This window comes from Panthera uncia, chromosome D1 (genome assembly GCF_023721935.1).
Source record: "Panthera uncia isolate 11264 chromosome D1, Puncia_PCG_1.0, whole genome shotgun sequence".
Taxonomy (NCBI): domain Eukaryota; kingdom Metazoa; phylum Chordata; class Mammalia; order Carnivora; family Felidae; genus Panthera; species Panthera uncia.
This window is the reverse complement of record NC_064808.1, coordinates 66,224,633-66,245,479: the sequence shown is the minus strand read 5'-3', so window position 1 is coordinate 66,245,479 and position 20,847 is coordinate 66,224,633. Positions and strand designations below refer to the sequence as shown.

General features: G+C 36.0%; 1 protein-coding gene across 2 annotated transcripts in view; it reads right to left on the bottom strand.

The window, feature by feature from the left end:
- Positions 1-9,982: 9,982 nt before the first annotated feature.
- EED (embryonic ectoderm development) overlaps positions 9,983-20,847 on the bottom strand; it is a 29,948-nt gene continuing 19,083 nt past the window's right edge. The window contains exons 9-13 of one of the 2 annotated variants that reach the window (XM_049653044.1): positions 20,213-20,318; positions 19,009-19,083; positions 11,729-11,887; positions 10,682-10,755; positions 9,983-10,317 (exon numbers count right to left, since the gene is read on the bottom strand). In XM_049653044.1, coding sequence (XP_049509001.1) covers positions 10,191-10,317; positions 10,682-10,755; positions 11,729-11,887; positions 19,009-19,083; positions 20,213-20,318 — 541 coding nt within the window. In that variant the 3' untranslated portion in view covers positions 9,983-10,190. The remainder of the gene's footprint in view (positions 10,318-10,681; positions 10,756-11,728; positions 11,888-19,008; positions 19,084-20,212; positions 20,319-20,847) is intronic. The other variant, XM_049653052.1, reaches the window with a different exon arrangement.

Below are 20,847 nucleotides of genomic sequence, written 5' to 3'. Positions count from 1 at the left end.
GGTCGGACATTTAACCGACTGAGACACCCAGGCACCCCTTGATTCTAAAATTTATAACGGTACAGTATATGTTAACTAACTAGAATTTAAACAAAAATTTGAAAAAAATTAAAAATGAAATAAAATGTATAATGAATTAGAAGAGACCCAGAATAGCCAAAACATCTTGGAAAAAAAGAACTAGGAGGATTAACACTTCCCACTTCCAAAACTTACTGCAAAGCAATGACAATCAAGACAGTGTGGTTTTGGCACAAGGATAGACATGTAGATCAATGGAATAGAATTCAGAGTCCAGAAATAAACTATATATTTATGGTCAACTGATTTTTTTTTTTTTTTTATGGTCAACTGATTTTTGACAAGGGCACCAAGACCATTCAATGGGGGAAAGAAATGTCTTTTCAACAAAGATGCTGGGACAACTTTATAGCCATATGCAAAAGAATAAAGTTGGACTTTTACCTCATGCTGTATACAAAAATCAATTCAAAATGGATCTAAATGTAAGAACCAAAACTTATAAAACCCTTTGAGGAAAACTCTTTCCTGACCTTGGATTTGGCAAAGGAGTCTTAGATATGACACTAAAAGCATGAGCAAAAACAAAAAATAAAATAAAACAAAAAAAGGATCAACTGAACTTCATGAAAATTAGAAACTTTACTGTTTCAAAAGAAACCATTAAACAAAATTAAAGGACAACTGACAGAATGGGAGAAAATATTTGCAAATTATGTATCTGTTAAGGGAGCCATAGCCAAAGTACATAAAGGATTCTTACACCTCAAAAATTTTAAAAGAAATTTTTTATTGGGCAAAGGATCTTTATTAGTTTCCTGGAGCTGCCATAACAAATTGCCAACAACTGAGTGGCTTAAAGCAACAGAAATGTTCATACAAAAACATGTACATAAATGTTTATAGCAGCAGTATTCATTATAGCCAAAATGTAGAAACAGTGAAATGTCCATTAATGGATGAATGGAGAAACAAATGTGGTATATGCATACAATAAAATACTATTCGGCCATAAAAAAGTGAAGTACTGATATATGCTACAATATGGATATACCTTGAAAGCATTATATGAAGTGAAAAAAGCCACAACAGACCATGTATTATATGATCCATTCATATGAAATATTTGGGATAGAGAAATATATAGAGACTCAAAGTAGATTAGTAATTTTTTAGAACTGGGGTATGTTGGGATGTGGACATAGAGATGATAGATAGCTAAAGGATACAGTGTTTCTTTTTTTTTCCATCCTAACCATTTTTTAAGTATACATGACAGTAGCGTTATCTATATGCACCTTGTTGTAATGGATCTCTAGAATTTTTTTTTTTATCTTGCAAAACTGAAACTCTATGGCTGTTAAAATTTTCCTATTCCCCTCCCCTTAGACTTCTTGAGGTGATGGAGATGATCTAAAATTGATTGTAATGGTTGCTACTATATATTGAATATGCTAAAAATCATTGAATTATACATTTTGAGTAGGTAAATTGTATGGTACGTGAATTATATTTCAACAAAACTGTTTTTTAAAATCAGTACCATTTAAAATAGCATCAAAAAAATTATGCAAAAGTGTCTATGAGCAAATGGGCCATCCTGGATTGGGACAGAGGAATTATATGGAAGTTTTCCTGCTCCTAGCTCCACAATACTGCCTTCATGGCTCACATTCCCCAGGCAGGAGACTGGAAAATCCTTCTCAGGAGAAAACAAACAGGCCAGAGATACAGTTAGTGGTCTTGAAATCTTTGGTGACAAAACTGATTATCTGCCTAATCCTAGTATAGTGAAACATTCCAGTTAACAGGTCTCCCCATATTTTTTGCTTATAAATAGAATATGCCACTAAGGATCACCAGACATTTGAGTAAAGCCACTATCATGAAAGAGAGTGACCAAAGTAAATGAATGAGGGTGGGGTGGGGAAATTCAGTAGAAACAAAAACAATAGAGAACAGGAAAAAAAAATTAATAAAACCCTATGGTATTATCCAGAGAGAGAGAGATTGTAGAATTAAAATAAAAATAGAATTCTATAAAAGTGGAATATCAAAGAACAAGAAAGAACCCATGAAACTTAAAAGTGTAAGAAATCAAGAGACACTTTCTGGTTTGGTTGTAAGATAAAGTCAAAGAACTATCCCAGAAAGAGAGCAAAGAAAGAAGTGGAAATCAGGAGAGAATAAAATTAGATCAGTCCAGGAGGGTCAGTATGGGAATTTCTAGGAAAATTAAGAAAACACTGGACAGTAAATTATCAAAAAAGTACTACTTAAAAAAAAAATTCCTGGGGCGTCTGGCTGGCTCAGTCAGAAGAGCATGTGACACTTGATCTCGGGGTCCTGAGTTTGAGCCCTAGGTTGGGTGTTTTGATCACTAAATAAATCAATAAACAAACAAACAAACAAACAAACTATATATATATATATATATATAGTACATAAATATATATATATATTGTACAAAAAAAATATATATATAGTACATAAAACTGTACAATAAAGTGACTTAGCACAAAACAATACGTAGATGAATGTTTTGTTCCTTATGGCTGCTGTAAGAAGTTGCCACAAATTTGGTGGCTTCAATGAACAGACATCCTTTTACTGTTCTAGAGGTCAGAAGTCTGACATCAGGGACCCTGAGCCTCCCAGGTGCCCCTAAAGTCTCTTTTTCCATATAATGAAAGTAACATTCATCATAGGTCCCAGAGATTAGGATCTGACTATTTTGGGAGGGCATTATTCAGCCTACTATACTATCTTAATAAAGCTCCAAATGTGGATTAAATAAAAATTGTTATTAACTACATTAAGAAGATGAGAGAAGAGGAAGAGCAGGTATGACAGCTAAAACCCTCTTCAAACGTAGTCAATATATATATATATATATATATATATATATGTATCAAAACAAATGAATCAAAAGAGAACAACTGCATATTAGAATTATAAGGTAAATAAAGAAGAAATAGCTAAAAATGTAGTGCTTGCTTCTGTGGAACAGAACATGAGCATAAAACTACTGTTTTTTCTTAAAAGCCTTTGTACCCAGTTTGACTTTTTAAACGATGTGCCTATATTAATAATAAAATCTAATTTTACAAAAGTGAAAAAATAACAAATTGGATTACTCTCTAAAATTCCTTGCATTGAATAGTCCATGATTTTATGTCACTTTAACATTACTGTTTTGAATCACCAGCATCACATCTTCTGAACTTTTGATGCCTAAAACAAACACTATCAGGAAATCATCAATAACAATCATACTGGTATAAGAACTTCAGCTCAGAACAAGACATATTGGTGATTTGAAACTTTCCAAGTGATAGTTCTCTTTTGAAGGGAGAACTGAGTGACTCTCCCATTATTTATCACCTATAGCACATTGCAAAAATATCACAAATTCTTCCTCTCCCTGTGTCCACGATCTTGCATGACTCTGCAGCTTCTCACACTGAGATGGAGTCTATTTCTTCTCCTGCCTGGCCTTTTTACCTGATTTGATGGAAAGAAGGCAGTAGTGATATGCCAGTTCCGAGCATTAGCCTCAAAAATACTTAAAAGGGTCTGTTCTAGTTCTTAGAACTTTGCCAATCTACCATAGGAACAAGCCAAGGCTAGCTTCTTACTGGATAAAGAAAGACACCTGGCCCTCCTAGCTCAAGCTAACAAGTCAAACCCTAGGAACAGAGCTACCAAGCTGATTTGCAACTGACCAGACACATGAGTGAACACAGTCAAAACCAGAACCATCAGCCGAGCTCAGCCAAAATAGAATCCCGAGTTAAATAAATTTGAAATGTTCTGTTATGCAGCAAAAGCTAACTTCTATGTAGTTCCTTCAAAATTTGTGATTACTTTTTATTTATTAATTTTCCTTCCCTGTAACGATCACTAGTAGTTATCTATTTAACATCCATTTTCCTCCCTTCAGCCTTGCTAACAGAACCTATTTTTGTTAGGAAGCCATCCCTCCTCCATGAGGCTCAGAGCCCCAGACGAAGACCCTGCTTAATCTAACCAACAATTTTCCTATCCCTTTGCAATGATTGGTTTAGGGCCAGTCCTATACACCAATTCTGGTCAATGAAACCTGAAAAGAGTCGCTGGGGGTACTGGGATAGGTTTCTTGGTTTTAAGAAAGTTACATGAAGAGATGATCACTTTTTCCCTCTGTACATTAACATAACTAAAAGTGACACCTGAAGTTGTGGCAACCATTTTGAAACTTCAAAGAGAACAACCGGACCAAAAAAAGGTTCTATACAAAACTTTAGCAGTTCAAATGTTCCATCAAATAAAAAATCAAATAATGGCCAATATTCACAATCAATGACTTTCTCAACCTGCAATGTAATGGTATTAAACACAAATACACACTCCCTCAACTCACTGCATGAAATGTAACAGAAATCACCCAACTTAGTAAATTTCACATCAGCCTGGGGTAACTGAAGCAAGGAAAGTGAAATGAGTCTGCTTTAATTCAACTAAAGTCTTGTTCTGCAGCAGAAAATAACCACAAAATAGCAAGAAATCTTTTTAGAAATCCACTAGTTAAATACCAAAATGATAGTCATTTTCTACACAACAGGGAAAACCCACAGGTGATAAATGAATGTAGGGGAAGTTAGAAATTTTATAGCGTTAGAGCTATATTTTATGGTTAAAGAGACCATCTAGCACTTTTCCTTTTAAAGTAAGCTCTACATTCAATGCGAGCTTGAACTCACCACCCTGAGATCAAGAGTTCATGCTCTACCGACTGAGCCAGTCAGAAGCCCCTGATGTGGGTCTTGCTCCCAATTTCCTTGGTAAAAGCCATCTAGGCTCATTTCCCCTAGATCAGTGTGTGTCAGACTGTAGGTTGAGATGATTATTAAGTTGTGCAATCAACTTAGTGCATCACAATCACATTACCAAAAGAAAAAAAAAGGCATAGAAAACATCAGAATACATCATACATGGTAAGTGTATTGTTTTATGAAACTTTCAAAAATGTTTATTTTCGAGAGAGAGAGAGAGAGAGATTAAGTGGGGGAGGGGCAGAGAGAGGGGGACAGGAAATCCCAAGAGCAGCTCTGCGCTGACAGCTGCTAGCCCAACAATGCAGGGCTTGAACTCACAAACAGTGAGATCATTACCTGAGCCAAAGTCAGATGCTAAACTGACTGAGCCACCTTGACGCCCTGGAACTTTTTTTTTTCCTTAAATTTATTTATTTTGAGAGACAGATGTGGGGAGGGGCAGAGAGTGGGAGAGAATCCCAAGTAGGCTCCACACTGTCAGCACAGAGCCCAATGCGGGGCTCCGTCCCAAGAACCATGAGATCGTGATCTGAGTGAAATCGAGTCGGAGGCTCAATTGACTGAGCCACCCAGCCACCCCTTGAAAAGAGACTTTAAAACCATTTAATTTAAATCCAGCCCTTTTCCAGTATCCTGTGGGATGATAAACCTAAGTTATATCCCAATCCTTTCTTAGCCAATTTTTTTGCCTCCTAAATGCCCCAAGACTTCATCATACTTGTCATGTCTGCAATAGCAACCATCTTTTCTTTAACATTCATTTATTTATTTTGAGAGAGAGCGTGTGTGTGAGCAGAGGAGGGGCAGAGAGAGAGAGAGAGAGAGAGAAAGAGAATATCCCAAGCAGGCTCTGTGCTGTCAACGTGGAGCCCAACACGGGGTTCAATCTCACAAACTGTGAGATCATGACCTGAGCTGAAATTGAGAGTCACCATTGAGCCACCCAGGTGCCCCAGCAACCATCTACCCTTCTTCATAGATTTCTTCTGACTCAAGTCCCTCCCCACAGAGGACAACATGGCTCCCAGCCTCTGCCTTATTTCCTATTGCTGAAAGGTATTTTTCTTTTGGGGGCAAATGTGGAGAGAAGGGGAGAAGGGGGAAAAATCATTCTATTCATTATTCAAATGGACCAAAGAAAACCAAGATAGAGCCAGAGACTGATAACAAGACTAAATAGTTTAGAAACGAAATGAGAACCTATCAACAGAGTTGTCAGTGCCAGGAATTTCTGAGAAAAGGGAGGCACAGGACCTCAGGTCGGCTCCAGGAAGAATCAGCTTCACGGTATTCAGTAGTAACGTATTCAGTAGTACTGGACACTAAGCTCAGAGAGAACCCATGCTTAGTTTAATGACTCTGCTGTTCCCATCTTGACATTCTTAGTAACTTTCTTTGAACTGAAATTTTGTAAGTAAAGTCCACTGGGACTGGGCAGCATGTATGTGAAGAGGGGATATGTGCAAAAGTATGTTTACTGTCCCTTGCCTCTCTATTCATATGTAGCATTTGCGATTCCCGTGGGCAAAGAATTCCATTGGAACCATGTGTAGAACTCAGCAAGACTCAACATGAGTGCAGGGTAAACATGTTTCATCTACAACAGAGTAGGCAGGGGTACTGACAACCCCAAGAGGCCTTGCTTTCAATGTGAACCAGAACTTGGTTTGAACAAAGAAGACAAGGTATTTAAAGAAACTTGAACAACTAAGCAAAGCTATTCTTGCTTATGTTACTTCCTTGTATTAGTCAACCATTTACACTAAAGATGACACACAAAAAAGGGAAAGATAGGATAATGGATGGTTGTTTTCCTTTGTCCTAAAATCAGTAAGTCAAATGCAGAGAATGTTGGTAGAATGTGTGGTATCAAGAAATGAAATGTTAATTTGTCCTGCATTTTCACTGTACTGGCAAGAACTGAACACACGTGAAAGTACAAGCTAAGAAATACCAACTGCATAATTTTAATAGGAGTTAGATGCTTTTATGCTTGCATTGAAAACTGCCATCATACAATATGAAGATTAATGGTAAAATTCATGCTAATGCAAAATCTTAACTCAGAATGGCATTTTTACTTAGAATGGCATTAAAAGCAAATTTTAAAATACCGTTAAGAAGTTACAGAAGGAAAAAGCTTTTGCATTTTTAGTACTATATTGGTGCCTTTTTCCTGCTTTTTAAACAAGAGGCTTGCAATTTCATTTTGCAACAGGCCCTCAAGTGACCAAAAGTGTCCTGTTTCTCTGGAATTATTCTGTATTACCCACATAAAGAGAATTATTCTACATTTCTTTCCCAAAATGCTGTGGGGTCCACTGAAGCACAAGAGTCCAGAGACTTCTTTCTGAAATCCATACACAAAAAATTGTTTTACTCACCCACTCTGGAAAGTATCATGACTTTGGCTCCTTTGGAGGCAATGAACATGATCTTGGCCTAAATGGACAATGTTACAGTGCTTAATACCTCCATGTTAACACATCTGAACAGAATTTATTCCCCACTTTTCAGCTAGAGATCCAGGTGAGCTAAGTGTGCACTTTCAAGTGTCCTCACTGTCCAAAACGCATTTTGTAATCCAGAAAGAAAACAGGTTCCATGATGTGAAGTTACATGAAGAAATTTGTGGCTCATTACAGCACTAGAATGAATACTCAGCGAATAACTGGAAAAGAATTGAGATCAAGCATCAGGCTCTGGGTAGACCCAGATGGATGCCAATTCCTGGTTCCCATTATTCAGGAAACAAAACTACACAAGGCCTTCACATTGTGGTACAGAGAGGCTTGAAAAAATCTGTCCTGGTGAGCTCCTTGCCTCACCACGAAGACTACAATAGGGATATGGTATCAGTCCCTCATCCAGCTTGAAATCAATTAGGGGGGATTTTTCTCAGGACATACTAGTTTGGGGCAAAGTTCTGGCTTGGTGGCAACTGAAGGAGACTGGCACATTAGTGGCTAGGATTGCAACAGAAATGGGAGACATTCTGGAAATGCCAGAACCACCATCTCTCTCCCTGTCCACATGACACTCTTGGGTATTATGGTAGCAATGAAAATACTTTTTCATGGCCAGTCTTGGCAGTCTTTTACTGCTTGCTCATTTTTCTGTTTGCATCTTTTCATTCTTTTCCACAGATATTTATTGAGCACCTTTGTGCAAGGCACTGTTCTATGTGCCGGGATTGTACCGGCAAAATAAATCTACCCTCATTCATAAAGCCTATATCCCAGTGGGAGGAGAAATGTAACCCAAGTAAGTTACGTTGTATGCTAGATCATTGAATGTTGAATAAGAAAGCAAGTCAAGGGTCGAGTACCCGGCAAGAGATGCAATTTTAAATGTGGCTTTTACATTTTCCGATTCCAGTTACCTAAGGTCTTTAGTGGTCTAGGTTACAGGTTACTGTTCCAATTATCACTCATAGCACTTGTTTCATTGCCTATTTGGTGATCTTTGTGAGCTATCTGACCTAAATTTTCAGCAATCTCAGGAGCCTCAAGATTTAGTTTTAACAGTATCCACAGCAAGGGCAAGCAAACTATAGGTCTGGGAACTGAATATGGCCTACTGCCTGTTTTTATTAATTTCATTGGAACACAGCCAGGCCCATTTGTCTACAGATTGTGTATAGTTGCTTTCACACTATAGCAGCAGAGTTGAGTGAATGTGACAGAGACTGTATGGGCCACAAAGCCTAAAAAATTTACTCCCTAGCTGTTTACAAAAAAGTTTACCAACTGCTTATCTATAGACACACACATAGGAACTAGTAACAAAAGTGAAATGGGTACCAACATATATAGTTGGAGCAAGTGAATTTGGTGCATTAATAGAAATACCCTTTCATTAATTCTGACAGATGAGCATGGAAATAATTGTGTACTGAGCTATTAGCCAAAATGCTGTTTATAGCAATAGGAAGAAAAAAAAAAAAAAACAAACAGAAGCAATGAGCACATCCAAAAAGGTATTAAATACAGGTATATTCGTGGATATGCAGGGTTTTTATAAAAAAACAAGTCTCATCATCTCAAAATTTGACAAAATTCAGTTTTGTACTTTATGCTGGGTCCCCTCATTTTACTTCCTACCTTACAATTACTCAGGTTTTCTTCATTCCCTCTGCTTCAGGTTAATTCCTCCACGTCATGTTGGTCCTAACTGGGGGATTTTCTCATTCTTGTTATTTCTTCTTGTTCATAAGTGTATACAAAGCACCTTATGTTTGGAACAAAACAATCAACTACTCTCAAGTCTGATTCCCTCAATCTATTTCTCTTAAGCAATACCTTTCTGGAAAAACAGACAGTAACACTGTACATACTCCATGTCTTTCATTTTTCAACCCCCTACATTCAAACTTCTATGTCCTCTTCTCACTTGCTCTAATGGCAAAATATCCACTCAGATTACTTATGGTCTAGCTGCAAACCAAACAGCAGTATATTTTTTAATAGTGCAGATAGCTTAATTAAATCATATGTGCCAACTCTAAATTTTAAATTTAATCACTATGATATTATTACAGAAGAAATACGAAGACATAGGAAATACGATTTCCAGTAAAAATAAATAATGTAATTTAGGGTTTCATGTATATCAAGTACTATTCTGGCTGCTTCCCACGTGTCTAATCATTTGATCCTTAATAACTCTATGAGTATCTTATGCCTGTTTCACACAAGAGGAAACTGAGGTAGATGTTAAGTTACTTAGCCCAGCTTATAGTTGCACAGTAAAACTTAAAATTCAGTTTAGTTCTAGAACTTACACTTAATCACTACATTATATAGCTTTCTTTTTTTTGTTTTAATTTTTTTAATGTTTTATTTATAAGACAGAGAGACAGAGCATGAGTGGGGAGGGGCAGAGAGAGAGGGAGACACAGAATCTGAAGCAGGCTCCGGGCTCTGAGCTGTCAGCACAGAGCCCGACGCGGGGCTCGAACTCACGAACTGTGAGATCATGACCTGAGCTGAAGTTGGACGCTTAACCAACTGAGCCATCCAGGTGCCCCTATAATAGCTTTCTTCAGGTAAAAGAACTACAAAAATGATCACTACAAAAAAGGGCATACTTTTATTACTTTCAACATTTCTCTTTATCACAATGAAAATAAACTAACACACAGCTTTACAAAAATAAATTTTTATTAAAAGCAGTAGAGTCTGAGCAGGAGACAGTACAAAGAATGTAAACAATGTAAACATCACTACATTCAGCTCAGCCTGATTGAATGCTGAAAGACAACTCTAAATGCTCTATGTGCCCTTACTAGCAAGATACATTAATCTATTATACACAGAAAACACGCTCTAATTTTGATTAGGAAAAAGTATTTTATCGAAGTCGGTCCCAGCGCCAAATACTGGCATCATCACAAACAGCTATAAGAATACTGCTATCCCTGCTAAAACTGGTTTGTCGAATAGCAGCACCACATTTATGATGAGTCAGTGTTGTACATCTAGGGGAAAACAAGACAACAGGTTAAATGCCATTCACAGAAAATGTTGTCAGTATCTAACTTAAGCCAGTAAATTAGAAAACAAATAGATGTTCCAAGTCCTATAGAATGCATTGAAAACATCACTAAGAGCTCAACCTCAATTTCATAAAATTTGGGTACATTTTAAATTAAAAAAGTAACTTGTCACCAAGATACTTATAACCAGTCACTGTGATAAAAGATAAATGCTTTAAAATAACTGAGCCATTTAAATGTTAAAAATGATTTGAGGATGGTACCTTAAGTATCAATTACTTCCTCTGTACTGACATAACATTTAAGAAAAAGGCAGTAATTATCAATAAAATTTCTGAATACTTACTTGGCTTTATGAGGATCTTCTACTTCTAAATCCCAAACATAAAGTTTGCCAACCTGATTGCCCAATGCAAGCATCTGTATAAACACATTTTTTTAAACATCCAATTATTAAAATAGGCTATAAAGTATTCAAGCATTCCTAAGACATACTCATATTCCAGAAAAACCTCAGCTCCAGCTTATGGCCATGCTTATAATTATTTCTTTGCCATCTTAAATTTCGGATTTGTAAATGGGGATAAGAGCAACTAATACCTCACAGAAGTACTTTGAGTAAATCAGAAGGCATTCTGCAAACTGATGAAGAACTTTACAAGTTACATTGTTAGCATGTACTCTTTATTCTGCCTTAAAGAACTGTAGCAAAAACTACACACAGCTCCTCCAAAGCTTTCTTACAGAAGTAAATACCCAAGTAATTTGTTACTACAAAATCCTAACACCAATCTCCTTAAAATTTTAGATAACGGTGGGGCGCCGGGGTGGCTCAGTCAGTTAAGCGTCTGACTTCAGCTCAGGTCATGATCTCACCATTCGTGGGTTAGAGCCCCATGTCAGGCTCTGTGCTGACAACCTGGAGCCTGCTTCAGATTCCATCTCCCCCTCTCTCTGCCCCTCCCCTACTCGTGCTCTGTCTCTCTCTCTCTCTCAAAAATAAATGCACACACCAAAAAAAAATTAAAAAAAACAAAACAAACTTTTAGATAACTAGTACTTTGCCCCATGTTTATTTTTCTTTAGGTTTTTCTACCAAAAATCTACTTACAAAGGTTAACTCTAATCACCAAAACATTAAATCTTAGTAACATGTTACAGAAAGTAAATACCTCACTGCCATGATTGACACCTGCAATTGCATTTATAATAAGCACTGCAGATGGTGTCCAGAGCCACAAAGGTAGAATAAATAACACCAAAAGCCAAAGTAATCAATATAAAATACTGAGGTAGAGATTCTTAGAAGGAACCGAACATGGATGCACAAAAGAAAAGTGAAATTATAATGGTCTAAGTCAAGTAATTTGAAAATGTAAAAATATGTTGCTACCTTTTGCCAGAAATCCATAGAAAACCTCATGTACCAAATGTCACACTGGCTGTAATCGAATCGCCCGAGAATAGTCACATTAGACTCACTGGGTTTAATTTTGTCTATATCATCTTCCATTTTACCAGGTTTCCAGCACACAATGGCATTTTCACAAGACTTTGAAAGAGAAAAATGAGAAAAAAAAAAGATATGTAAAGAACTGAATTAAAAAAATTTTTTTTAAAAAGCCTTTTTTTCCTCTATTATCTTTTTAGAATTGACAGTCTTAAAACCTGGTTATCCATCTACTAAATACAGTGATATACATTTATTTATATTTGGAGTCAATGCCCACACTTGACAAGAAGTTATATTATCAACAGAATTTAACAATACCCAAAAGCATTATATTATCTGGAATATTCATTTTGAAGTTACAATTTCTCTTCCAAACCAAATTCAGCTCTAGATACTCTGGCATCCAGAGACTTGAGTGTTTTATAACAAAGGTAAAATTATATAAACTGTATACAAATAGATGGCTCTTCAATGTGTCCCCTGCTTAGAGATAAGATTATAATAGAAGGCAATTAAACGCGTGGTTTAACATCAAGACATTGATATGAGGATAGGACGGAAATAGACTAAGTTACACCTTTCTCTATCCTGTAACATCATATCTTTCTTTGCACACATCTAAGTTAAGCACCAAGTAGTAAAGAATATGATGGAAGAAAAATTACAACACAGTGGGCACTATTCACATTATAGGTCAGTGGTGTGCCAATTAAGGGACCTTTGGCAATGTCCCTGGCCTTTAGTAGGTAGAGGCCAGAGATGTTGTTGAACATCGTACAATGTACAGGATGGCCTCTCCCATAAAAAAAAAAATTATCTAGCCCAATGTCTCAACAGAACCTAGACTGAGAAATTCTTGTGTAGGTAGAGTGCCTCCTGGAATTTTACAGGACACAGCCTACACAGTCACATACGGCAGCTCTGTCAGGTTCACTGACCTATAAAATAGTTTAACAGCAGAGGCACAGGAAGATTAGGGAGGAAACAACACCCCTTTTTTTTCTTCCTCTCTGCCTTTTTAGACCATTTGAAATCACAGGGCTATATATCTGATATACAAATTCTTTACTGTAAAGTACCTTGGACATTACCTACTCTGATAACTCTTAACTAAGTGCACGATTGGACTGAAAGCCTGTCTACTTCTCTCAAAAGACTCATCTTGGTCCCAACCTTACTGAATGAGAACCTCTACAAGGGAAGGCCAAAACAGAAGAATTGTAACACAGCTCTCTTCAAGTGCTTGTCACTGACTGCACTGGTAAAGGACCCTTAGTTAGTAGAGTGCCCTCATGGAGAACTAAAACTTAAGGAGCTAAAAAGAATTTGACAAGCCTAACAGATGACTACACTTAAAAATCATCTAGAAAGCTTTTTAAAACTAAAATTCCCAGGTCCTTGTGCCAGATTTAGAATCTCCAGGAGTGAGGCCTAGGAATCTATTTTTACAATGTTCTCCCAGTGATTCTGATGCAGAAATAGATTTGAGACCACCAATATAGTTCATTCAGGTCAGCTTCCTGAAACCTAAAATGCAGAAATTCTTTCCTATCATCTGATTAAGTTCTAAGAAAAGAAATTTTAGAGCTGATGGCTTTTTACTTTTACTTCCAAAATGATGGAGTAGATATACTTTCTCCTATTATCCTCATTGTAGCTTGAAAGACTAAATATCAAATATAAAGCAAACATAAGACTCTGAAAGGTACAGAGAATGCAGTCTGGTTAGGAACCTTGGGACGTGAAGCACATTGAGTTCCTTGGTTTTCTTTTGCCTCATTTACAGACTGGATACTAGAGAAGGCAGCAACTCCCCCATACTAACAGGTAAAGGCCAAAAAAAAATCCCAACAAAAGCCTGTTCTCTCTGGCCAAAGAACCAGGAAGATAGCAACATAGCAAGAGAGAACATTTTCAAACACTCTATTCTAGCCAAACACCACAGGAAAAAAAAAAAAAAACAAAAAAAAACTGTGGGCCCACCCTCATGTGAACCAGCCAAGGCCCAGTGGGGAGCACTTCTCAGGTGGTTAACTATGCACCTCAAGTGCATCCTCAACTCACCCTATCCCTCATCATAATGAGGTAACTCTCCTCCTTTCCAGCTGGGGTGGTATCAGAGACGGCCCAGCAGAAAGTTAGCATGTTTACCACCAGCCACAACCCCCAGGGTCAGTGGAGACCACTTGGGAAACAGTAATAAGACACTATCATCTGACTTGCCCCACCACCTGCCAATCATGAAGCTGCACTCCCTTTCCCCAGCTGAAAATTTATCAGAGGAAGCCTGCTGCAAAAGATTTAAATAAAATAAGACCCAGAGTCTTGTATAATACTCAAAATATCCAGATCTCAATCAAAAATTCACTTGTCATACCAAGAATCTTAAAATTCTCAATTTTAATGCTAAAAGACAATAAATGCCAACATTGAGATGACATAGATGTTGGAACTACCTAACACGGATTTAGCCACCATAAAAATGCTTCAATGAGCAATTATAAACACACTTAAAACAATTAAAAGTCTCAGCCAAAAAAAAAAAATAAAAACAATCAAATGGAAATTTTAGAACCGAAAAATTACTATAACCAAAATAAGAAAATCAATGGAAAGGTTCAACAGGAGATGAATAGAGTCAATAAATTTAAAGTTAGAACAGAAACTATCCAATCTAAACAAAAGAAAACAAATGTACACAACAAAGGCCCAGGGGTCCAAATAAAAGATGTAACATTCATATCATTAGAGTTCCAAAAGAAGGGCAGGAAGAGAGCAGGCCTAAAAAAGAATTTGAATAATGGCTGAAAAGTTTCCAAATCTGGGACAAACTATGTCCCCAAAAGACATAAATCTACTACAAATTCAAGGTGAATAAACCCCAAAAGATAAATTCAAAGAAATCTGTATCAAGGCACATCACATTCAAACTTCTGAAAACTAAAAACACATAAGAAAAAAATCATGAAGGCAGTTAAGACAGAACACCTATGTTTAGGAAAAAAACAATTCCAATGATGTCAGGTATCTCATCAGAAACCACAGACCGCGGAAGGAAGGAGTACAACATTTTTCAAATGTTTCAAGAAAAGAATTGTCAACAGAAAAATCCTATAAAGAGGGAATGTACCTTTCAGGAATGAAGGAAAAATGAGGCCATTCTCAAATGAAGAAAAATTAAGAATTTGTCACTGGCAGACCTGCCCTAAAGGAATGATTACAGGCACCTTTATAAACATAAAGGAAATAATATAAGGAATCTTAGAATATCAGGATGAAAGAAAAATGGAAAAATGAGCAAATACAATACCCTCCTTTCCCTCTGGAGTTTTTAAGTTATGTTTGATAGTTGAAGCAAAAATGGTTAATACTTTTTGATGTTCTCAAGTATAAAGGGAATATTTAAGACAATTATACTATAAATGGAGGACAAAGTAATAATATAGAGGAAATAAGATTTCTACACTTCGTATGAAGTGGTAAAATGTTGATACACAGTAGACAGACAAGTTATATAAATATATATTTATACTTATGTTTGCATGGTAGTATATTTTTAGATAATTTTTTACTTTTAATCTATACATATTTTATACCTAGTGAACTTTCTTATAGATAGCATAACAAAAATACATAATATATATAAGATATGGTAACAAAATAGGTAATATGCATATATAATGTAACCGCTAGAGGAAACACCAAAAAAGCTACATAAAGAAATGTACTCAACACTATACATAAATCAAAATGGAATTCTAAAAAATGTTCGCATAGGGGTGCCTGGCTGGTTTAGTTAGCATGTAGTTAACATAGTTAACATAGTAGTTAGGTGTTGAGCCTACTAAAAAAAAAAAAAAAAAAAAAAAAAAAAAAAAAAGATGTTCATATAACCTATATGAAATTAGGGGAAAAGCCCAGATAAAAGAAAATAAGAAGAAAAAAAAAAAATTAAAGGATCCAGTCATTAAGACATAGCAATAACAAGCAACCCACAGAGCAGCTAAACATCCTACAACTGAAAGCAGTATAGGAAAAATCCACAATTACAGCTGGAAACTTCCCCATCTCTCACTAGTTGATAAAATAAGTAGACAGAAAAAGCAGTGCAGATATGGAATTCAACCACGCCATCAACAAGAGCAGCTAACTCACATTTACAGAACTTACACACAAACAGAACTGCACATCCATTTCAAGCTCCTATGGAACATATACCTCAGATAGGGTTATACAATAAATCTCAAAAAGTTTAAAAGAGCCAAGATCATCAAGAGTATGCTGTGACCACAATGGAATCAAACTGAAATCAATAAGAGAAAGATAACAAGAAAATCTCCAGCACCTAGAAACTAAACAACACACTTCGTATCAAAATTAGTGAAATGCAGCTAAAGCAGTGCTGACAGGAAAATTTACAGCATCTAATACTTACTTTAGAAAAGTCTCAACTCAATAATCCAAGCTCTCTTGGAGCACCTGTGTGGCTCAGTCAGTTAAGCGTCCTGACTTCAGCCCCAGTCACAATCTCACCGTTCATAGGTTCGAGCCCCACATCAGGCTCTGTGCTGACAGCTCAGAGCCTGGAGCCTGCTTTGGATTCTGTGTCTCCCTCTCTCTCTCTCAAAAATAAATAAGCATTAAAAAAATTTTTTTAACATTTATTCAATTTTGAAAGGCAGAGAGAGACAGCGCGAATGGGGGAGGGGTAGAGAGAGAGGGAGACACAAACAGAAGCAGGCTCCAGGCTCTGAGCTATCAGCACAGAGCCTGATGAGGGGCTCAAACTCAGGGACCGCGAGATGATGACCTGAGCCGAAGTCGGCCACTTACCCGACTGAGCCACCCAGGCACCCCCAAAAATTTTTTTTTAATAATCTAAGTTCCCACACCTTAAGAAATTGGCAAAAGAGCAAAATACATCCATGGGAAATAAGAGATAAAAAATTGATGAGTCCTTACCAAGACTGACAAAAAAAAGAAGACAATAAATTACCAATTTCAGGAATGAAACAGGGCCATCAGTAGAGACCTTGCAGTTATCAAAGGGCAGTAAGAATACTACAAACAACTCTACACACAATTTTTACTTTAGATACAATGGACCAATTCCTCAAACAGCACAAATTACCACAACTCACACAATATAAAATAGTTAATTTGAACAGTCAGTTCTTTTAACTATCAGGGAAACTGAATCTGTTATCCTTAAAACTCTCCCTCAAAAATTTCTAGGCCCAGATGATTTAACTGGAGAATTCTAACAACCATTTATGAAGAATTAACATCAATTCTATAAACACCAATTCTATCAATTCCAGAAAATAGGAGGGAAAACTTCCCAATTCATTTTATAAAGCCAGTATTATCAATAGGAAAACCAGACAAAGACATTACAAAAAACTTCAGACTAATATCAGTCTCATGAACAAAAATACAGAAATATTTAACAAAATACCAACTATTAGCAACATATATAAAAATTACACACTATGACCAAATAAACTTATTCCAGGGACTGGAATCAATATTAAAAAAAACAATTACAGGGTGCCTGGGTGGCTCAGAGCAGAGCGTGCTTGGGATTCTCTGTCCTCCACTCTCTGTCCCTTCCCCCAATCACACACACTTTCTCTTTCTCAAAGTAAATAAACTTAAAAAAAAAAAGAAATACACTGCATTAACAGGCTAAGGAAGAAAAACCACATGACCATACCAACTGATAGAGAAAAAGCATTTAACAAAATTCAACAAGGATTTCATGATAAAACTCTCAAAAAACTAGTAAGGGAGACAGTTCTCAACTGGATAGAGAACATCTACAAAAAACAGCTAATTGCCAAACACTGAATTCTTTCCCCTTTAACATCAGAAACAAGTCAAGAACGTCTGATCTTAACATCACTATTCAACATAGAACTGTAAGTCTGCCAGTGCAATAAGGCAAGATCAGAAAGGAAACTATACAACTGCCCCTATTTGCAGATGACATGATAGTCTATGTAAAAAAATCCCAAGTCCTCGAAAAAAAACCCTCCTAGAATTAGGTCACAGGATTAAAGGTCAATATGTAAAAATCAACTGCATTCCTATATACTAGCAATAAACACATAGAAATAAGGAATATCATTTGTAACCACAAAAAAGAAAAGTACTTAAGTATAAATCTAACAAAGTATGTACATGACTTCTACGCTAAAAAGCTACATAATGCTGATAATAAAAATCAAAGATCTAAATAAATGGACAGACAAGCTATGTTCATGAACTGGAGAGCAGAGCAAAGATATTAGTCCCCCACCAAACTGATATATAGGTTTAACATAATAGCAATCAAAATCTCCCCTGCCCATAAAACTCCTGGCAAGATTTTTTATAAAATGTAGACAAGATTATTCTAAAATTTAAATGGGAAGTCAAAGGAATCAAAATAACTAAAACAATTTTGAAAAAGAATAAAATGGAAGAAATCACTTAACCAATTCCAAGACTTACTATAGAGCCACAGTAACCAAGACTGCATATAGCAGTGGTAGAGGGAAATAGAACAGAAAAACCAGAAAAGGCCTCATACAAGTAGGCCAAACAACTTTGACCAAAATGCAAAAGCAGTTCAAAGGAGAAAGAATAGTTTTTCAACAAATGGTGCTGAATAATTGGCTATCCACATGCAAAAAAATGAACTACTACCTAAACCTCATACAAAAATTGACTCAAAATAGATGATACGTTAATATAAAATGTAACACGACAAAATGCAGGAAAAATTCCTTAGGATCCAGAGTGTGAAGAGCTTTTAAATGTAACATCAAAAGCACAATCCATAAAATAATTTTCTTCAAACAAAATTCAATAAATTGAAATTCGTCAAAATTAAAACCATTTGCTCTACAAAAGACCCTGTTAAGAGGATGAAAAGACAAGCTACAGATTGGAAGAAATTTTTGCAAACTACATATCTGACACAGGATTCATATTCAGAATATATTAAGAACTCTCAAGACTCAACAATAAAAAAAAAAAAACACACAAAACCAATCCAATTAGAAAATGAGCAAAAGATATGAAGAGACATCATCGAAAAGGATATATGGATGGTAAATAAGCACATGAAAAAGATGTTCAACATCACTAGCCATCAGGGAAATGCAAATTAAGACCACGATGAGGTATCACTACACACCTATCAGAACAGCTAAAATAAAAAATAGTGACAGTACCAAATGCCGGCGAAGATTCGGAGACACTGGATCTTTCATACATTGCTGGTGGGAATGTAAAATGGCACGGCCACTCTGGAAAATAGTTTGGCAGTTTCTTAAAAAACTAAACAAACTTAACCATGACCCAGCAATTGCCATTCTAGGCATTTATCCCAGAGAAATGAAAACTTAAGTCCACACAAAAACCTGAACACGATTGTTCATTAGAAGCTTTATTTGTAATAGCCCCAAACTGCAAAGGACCAAAATGTCCTACAATAGATGAATAGTTAAATAAACTGTGGTACAGCCATACCATGGAATACTACTCAGCAATAAAAAGGGGAAACTATTGATACACACAACAACTTGGATGGCATTATACTGAGTGAAAAAAAACCAATCTTAAAAGGTCCCATACTGTTAACATTCCTGAACTGACAAAATTCACATGTGATAAAATGATGACATAGAACTATACGCACACATTGTACAATGTCAATTTCCTAAATTTGATATTGTATTATAGTTATGTGAGATGTATGTGGGAGAAATCGGGTGAAGGGCAATATGGGACTTCTCTGCTTTGAAACTTACTGTCAATCTAATTATTTCAAGGTCAAAACTTTAAAAAAAGGAAAAACTATACCTGGAAGGCCAAGAAAAAAGTCAGGCTCTGCCCAAGAAAATATGCAATACCCTGAAATCCACATCAAGAAAGGAGACTGGACAGCAATTTTTCCAAATATGACAATCCTAAATGTTCAGATAACATCACCAACAACTACTCTAAATTATCAGCAAAAAATATGTAAATATACATCAACACTTTAGAGATCAGGGGTTGGCAAACTACAGCCCATAGCCAACCCCAGCTGTTTTTGTAAATACAAATTTACCAAAATGGACACAAACATACCAAAAAACCCACCACTGGCTTTAGAAATTGGGTTGTTTTATAGCATCAGATATCAGAGAAGAATATCATCTCACAAGTTAACATTTTTCCTATTATTACAGCACAAGTTATAACAATTCATCAGGATGTTTTATGCCTAAAACAAGCTTCCAAATCTATAAGACTTCAAGGAAGAAAAAAAAAGGAATTTCTGCCATCTGCCATCCAATTTACCAAACTATATGAAAAAACTGTGCTCCCTGAAAAGTTCCAACTCACACAAACACAAATAACAGAAGTACAGCTTAACAACAGTTAGCATACCTTGGAAAGTATCAAATCACCTAACCATCGCACACAATCGACATAATTCCTATGTATGTCTCTGGTGGAAAAGTCAGGAAAGTGAATTTTCTGAGAAATAAATGGCCTGAAATGGAAATGTCAAAAGTTAAAAGAAAAAAGGATAGTAGAATCACACTAATTTTCACTTAAAAGATTTATAAAACTTTAAAAAATACAATAAGCTATCTAAAGTTAAGCATTAACAGTCTATGAAAGTCAATATATCTAGATTATTTCAAAAGATCGTCATCTTTCTAGAACAATGACATATCATTCCAAAGACTGCTAAAGAGAAAGCTAGATGAGAGTCCTGCCTTGAGCAACAATTTCTGGAAATGGTATCTGACAAGAATCTGGCATTTAATAAGACTTTTCCTATATTTGGGTAAGTAAAACATACTGCTATACATACATACATACATACATACATATATATACATATATTTTGCTTAAACATGTCTGTGAGAAGACCACGAACTACCAGTTCTTCCCATTCTACAGATAATTAAAAGTATACCTAACATTTCTAATCTAGTGATTCAGTTTTAGACTGAAATTAATTATAAAAGAATGATATGCCATGAATTAGCTGTGTCTCTTGGACAATTCAACAC